Here is a 6,254-nt window from a genome sequence, read left to right as displayed (position 1 = left end):
GGGTTTAACTAGCTTGCTGGGATACTCTTGACTTGAGCCAAAGATCGATTGATATTTTGATATCTGGCTTAAAAGGGAGTTTAGCTAGTTTGTTGGTGATACTCTTGACTTGAACCAATGATACCAATGATTGATTGTTAGTTTGATATCTGGCTCAAAAGGGAGTTTAGCTAGCTAGTTTGTTGGAGATACTCTTGACCTGATCGTCAAAGATCGATTGAGTCCTGGCTCAAAAGGGAGTTTAGCTAGTGTGTTGAAAATACTCTTAAACTAAAGATTGATTGATTCCTAGCTCAAAAAGAATTTAGCTAGTTGCTAGAGATGCTGTTAACATAAGCTATAGAATTGACTGGTTTCTTACTAAAAAAAGTTTAGCTAACATATATGCTAGAAATGCTGTGAGATGAATAAATCGATCGACTTTTTACTCGAAAATGACTTAGTTTGCTGGAGATGTTATTGATCGTTCATTGATAAGAGAGGGAAAAGAAAGATGCAGAGGGTCTTTTGAAAGCTTAAAAAGGTACCCAAACAAAGAAACAACTAGTTAAAGACACAGCCACCTCTAGCCAAAATGCTTTTTCTCCACTTTATGCAACCAGTAGACCCATACAAGATAGAGCCAAACACCAACTTACAATAAAAAATTCTACATATATGTAATCAAATACCATCCCTCCTTCGACCAAAAAAATAATAAAAAATACCTTCCCTCCTTAACCCAAAAACCCTAACCCTAGACCCAAATTACACAACTCTTTTCTAAAAAAAAAAAAAAAAGGAAAACAAACTGAAATTATAAAAAAGCAAAATACTTTCTGAGACCCGAAAAGCCGAGTGTGTTGGGGACTGTAAGTGCATGCTTGCTCTCGCAACTCTCAACGCTCTATTCTTTCTGCTTATTACCCACCCACACACACTCCCCCGTAAACCTAAAACACACATGCTCTCCCCCTCCTCTTCCCCTTTCATCATCAGCCCCACCACCACATCCACCGCCTACCTCCTCCTTCTTCTCCCACTACTTTCCTCCACAAATCCTCACCTCCCCAGAAACAGAGCAACAAGAATTAACTTTCCTGATTTGGGTTTTCACCGGTCACCAAGATGATCACATTATCCGACTTCTACCACGTCATGACGGCGGTGGTGCCGCTCTACGTGGCTATGATCTTGGCCTACGGCTCCGTAAAGTGGTGGAAGATCTTCACCCCCGACCAGTGTTCCGGCATCAACCGCTTCGTCGCTCTCTTCGCCGTCCCCCTCCTCTCCTTCCACTTCATCTCCAGCAACGACCCTTACAACATGAACACCCGCTTCATCGCCGCCGACACCCTCCAGAAGCTCATCGTCCTCGCCGTCCTCGGAGTCTGGACCAAAGTCAGCAAAAGGGGCTGCCTGGAATGGATGATCACTCTCTTCTCCGTCTCCACTCTGCCTAACACTCTGGTCATGGGAATCCCATTGCTCAAAGGAATGTACGGCGATTTTTCCGGGAGTTTGATGGTGCAGATCGTCGTCCTCCAGTGCATTATCTGGTACACTTTGATGCTTTTCATGTTCGAATACCGAGGAGCAAGACTCCTCATCTCCGAGCAGTTTCCCGACACGGCGGGATCCATTGTCTCCATCCACGTCGACTCCGACATCATGTCGCTCGACGGAAGGCAGCCCCTCGAAACCGAAGCGGAGATCAAGGAGGACGGCAAGCTCCACGTTACTGTTAGAAAATCAAACGCTTCGCGGTCGGATATTTTCTCGCGGCGGTCTCAGGGGCTGTCGTCCACCACCCCGCGGCCTTCGAATCTTACCAATGCGGAGATTTACTCCCTGCAGTCGTCGAGAAATCCGACGCCGAGAGGATCGAGCTTTAACCACACGGATTTTTACTCTATGATGGCTGCCGGAAGGAACTCCAATTTCGGAGCTAACGACGTTTACGGGATGTCTGCGTCCAGAGGGCCGACTCCACGGCCGTCAAATTTCGAGGAAGACTGTGGAGGCGGCGCTGTCAGCTCTGCTACTGGAAACAAGCCGAGATTTTACCACGGCGGGCAAGGTAATGCGGCGGCGCATTACCCGGCTCCGAACCCAGGAATGTTTTCTCCGACGGCGTCTAAAACCGTCATCGCTAATGCTAATGCTAATACCAATGCCATGAATGCAAAGAGGGCTAATGGGCAAGCTCAGAAAACAGAGGACAACAATGGCGGGAAGGATCTCCATATGTTTGTTTGGAGCTCAAGTGCTTCTCCTGTTTCAGATGTGTTCGGTAGCAATGAATACGGCGGAGCTGCCCATGATCACAAAGAAGTTAAATTGGCTGTGTCTCCAGGAAAAGGTACAGACTTCAAAATTTTCCCAAATTTAAAAAAAAAATTCCTGTTATTTTTTTTTTATTGATTTGGTGATATGGGTTTTGCTTAATTTGATCGATTAATGGTGGGTATATTTTGGATATTTATTTAGTGGAGGGGAGGAGAGAGAATCAGGAGGAGTACTTGGAGAGAGAGGATTTCAGCTTTGGAAACAGAGATCAGATGAACATGAACAATGAGGCTGAGAAAGGAGGGGATGGGATTGGAAAAGCCAAAGTGATGCCTCCAACAAGTGTGATGACAAGGCTTATTCTCATCATGGTTTGGAGAAAACTCATCAGAAACCCAAACACTTACTCCAGCTTGATTGGCCTCACTTGGTCTCTAGTCTCATTCAGGTAAATCCAATCCAGTCCAATCCAGTCTAGTCTAATCCACTATTTGGTTGAAGTGGGATTCAATTATTTCTTTCTTAATTATATTTTTGGTGATTTTTATTTTGCAGGTGGCACGTTCAAATGCCAGCAATTGTAGCAAAGTCCATTGCCATACTGTCTGATGCAGGACTTGGCATGGCCATGTTCAGCCTTGGTCAGTAGTAGAATTCCCTTCGTTTTTTTCTTTTACAATGTTTTGGCTCCTTTGTTGCACTCATGTGAATCACAGCTTAACACGTGCATACATGTTTATGATTTTACACCGTGAGTTTAAGAAAGTGGGGATTCTTCAGTGTCCTTATTTTTACCTTTATTTATTAACAAGCACCTTTAATTATTAATTGTTTTAATAAAGCAAAGTAAGCAAGCAAACAGTAGGGTTATGATAATGTTTGGTTTTCTTTATGAAATCTTTTTCCTTTTTGACTGCCCTTTTTTGCTGGGTTTGTCTCCGGTTTTTGATTTGATGTAATGGGTTGGTGGTGGTGGTAGTGATGATGAAAGGTCTATCACTCTTTTCTGCCTTTCAAGCATGACCAACTGTGAGTGACAGTCTGTCTGTGGTGGTGGTGGTGGAAGTGGTGATCATGGTGCCTCTGATGCTGCTGCTGCTGTTTTGTTAATCTGCTTTTGATGTGATGTATGTTTTGCAGGTTTGTTTATGGCTTTGCAGCCAAAGATCATAGCATGTGGAAACTCCATTGCAGCTTTTACCATGGCTGTGAGATTCCTCACAGGCCCAGCTGTCATGGCAGCTGCTTCCATTGCTGTTGGCTTAAGAGGCACTCTCTTGCATGTTGCCATTGTACAGGTCACCGATCTCTCTCTCCCTCTCTGCATATTTTTGCTCTTCTGCCTCTTCTGACACAACCAAAGCAATCCTGCATAGCTTAACCTATGCTCCATAAGCTTTACTTTTTAAACTATTTTGTTAGCTTAAAGATAAACTTTTTTATGTTATTAATAAAATCGTCATGGCATCTCACTGCTTTTCAGAAACATGGGTTGAGAAATTCCACTGCCAAAAGACTCTGAGCTAAAAAAACATAATCAAATTCCAACCCAGTATATAATTAGACAATGACTTGTTTGTACCTGTATAATTTTGTACACTGCACAACAAACATCTGTGCCATGGTTAACATGTTTTTGCCCTTGTTTTTTTGTATTGCCAAACAATATATAACAGGCAGCCCTACCCCAAGGAATTGTCCCCTTTGTCTTTGCCAAGGAATACAATGTACACCCTGATATTCTCAGCACAGGGTAAGTAACAAATATTATTTTTAACAATTTTGTAGTAGTTTTATTTACTATTTTCTTTGCTAATTAGACACTAATTAACTAATGATTCAAATAATTAATTTCAGGGTTATATTTGGAATGTTGATTGCATTGCCCATCACGCTTGTTTACTACATTTTGTTGGGGCTATGAAGAAGCTTTTGAGTAGTGGAGACCAACAAACAACATTAATGGCTTTTGGCTTTTGCGTTTCATGCAAGCAGAAAGCAAGAAGCTCATAAGTGCTTCAGAAAATGGGACTCAAAAGAAAATGAGAAAGAAGATTGAAAGAAGATAGAACAACATTGCATGGAAGCAATGAATGAATGAAATCGTTTTATTTTGATTAATCGTCTTTTTTTCTTAGTAAAATTTGTAAAATCAGTTTGTAGTGAATTTAAATTATAAAGGAACGTTTTCTGTAGTTTAAATTATTAGTTATAATTTTCTTTCCATTATATTTTGAAGATTATAATTAAGCTAGAAAAAGGGGAAGAAAAAAAGTAAAGGGAAAGTTTATGCGATGATAACCTCTTTTGCAACATCCATCACCGATGTTCTAAATTCAGTATTATTCCTGTTGAATTCTCTCAGTTTTATATCTTTACCAGATTGCAAAGATTTTCTCTGTCCTGTTCACATATGAAAGGATAATGCTAGATAGATTGTATTTTTAAACTAAATAATGTGTCATCAATAGAAAATAAACACATTAAGCAACACTTTAAGTAATAATTCAATCATCATCAACCACGTTATGTCCCCATATGAAAAAGGTTTGGAATTTGAAGAAATCATATTTCAATTTTCCAGCAGAAAATTCTTCAATGGTACGTATAATATTGAATAATACGAGTAATGACTAGCTTCCCTTTCATATTTGATTGTAAGGTTTTTTTTTTCTTTGTAGATACATTCTTTTTCTTTAACCCACTGCACTTCGATTTAAATCTTTTCGTTTTTCATAATTTAGATATTTAGTGTAGATTTTCCTAAACTCTTTTTTTTTCTTTTTTATAATAAGATTTTTTTCTTTATATATCCTATCCAATATACTAGCAAAGCATAAAATTGAAATACAAAGTTGAGATGACTGATAGTCTAGCTAGCACCCACCCAAGAAAATTAGAAAATAAAATTGATGTTCCCTACTCTTTATTTTTAATTTGGTGTCTTTTTCCTTTTTACTATATTCGTGTCCATCCAAGGGTCTTCCTCCCTAGGCATTTAGGACATTTTATCATAAGGAATGAATTCACAAAAAATGAATAATATTCTTTTTTATGTGTTTACAAATAATTAAAGATGTGCAAAAAAATGTGTACAATTCTCATTCATGTTTATACTAACATCCAAATAGTGAAAACAATAAGTGAAATTGCAGTATCTCGTACCTTCTCATACTCATTCCGTCATATCCTCATTGATTCTCATGGTAAGTAAACATATATACACTTAGTTTTGACTAACGTATTCTCAATGAGTGACACTTTCCGTTTTTAGTTTAGGTTTATTGCAGTTGTTAGTTCTGTCTGTTTTCAGTTAATTCCATGTCGCTTATTACCAGCATCATACATATGTTATAATCATTATTTAAAGATTATTTATGCAAAAAAAAAAAGACGGTACGATGAGAGGTTAATATATATATATATATATATATATATATATATATATATAGGGGGTGCATTATTTTTGTTGTTGGGTGAGGACTAATAAAGTAAGAAATAATACATATACATATATATAAAATTATTCTTTTTGTGATTATAGTTAATCAACTAAATAAGTAGGAGCTTATATATATATATGTGTGTGTGTGTGTATGCAATTATGCATGAAGATAGTGCAAGAAGGGGCCTCCACTCCAAGATGGGGGTTTGATTTTGATGGGCACCTCTTTGGAATATTGGGAGACACAAGTCACAATCCAATGTTTCCTTCTCTCACTTCTTTCTTCTCCTCCTAGTCTTTTAGTTTACACATATTACCTTTTCTTGACACCTTTCCTTTTCACGAATATTTGATCATACGTCTCTTTAGAGTTTTTGAGTAAAAACCTCTTGCTTCTACAAGGAATCCATGCATATATACTAATAAAAAAGTGATCATATAATACACTTATAGTGTCCGTTAAAAAAAAAAACAATATTATTATAAATTTTTATTAACCTATTAATTAAAATATTTTTTTACTACATATATACATAATAGC

The 6,254-nt window shown here is 38.1% G+C and overlaps 1 protein-coding gene across 1 annotated transcript; it reads left to right on the top strand.

The window, feature by feature from the left end:
* The first annotated feature begins 683 nt into the window (after positions 1 to 683).
* On the top strand, positions 684 to 4,470 carry LOC103455629 (probable auxin efflux carrier component 1c). Its single transcript, XM_008395204.4, has 6 exons — positions 684 to 2,341; positions 2,470 to 2,716; positions 2,824 to 2,909; positions 3,409 to 3,566; positions 3,945 to 4,021; positions 4,126 to 4,470. The coding sequence occupies exons 1-6, from the start codon at positions 1,108 to 1,110 to the stop codon at positions 4,190 to 4,192; spliced, it is 1,869 nt and encodes a 622-aa protein (XP_008393426.1). The 5' UTR covers positions 684 to 1,107; the 3' UTR covers positions 4,193 to 4,470.
* The last annotated feature ends 1,784 nt before the right edge of the window (positions 4,471 to 6,254 follow it).

This window comes from Malus domestica, chromosome 14, assembly GCF_042453785.1.
Source record: "Malus domestica chromosome 14, GDT2T_hap1".
Classification (NCBI taxonomy): Eukaryota; Viridiplantae; Streptophyta; class Magnoliopsida; order Rosales; family Rosaceae; genus Malus; species Malus domestica.
Note: the sequence above shows the minus strand (reverse complement) of the source record. Positions and strands in the feature narration are given on the sequence as shown.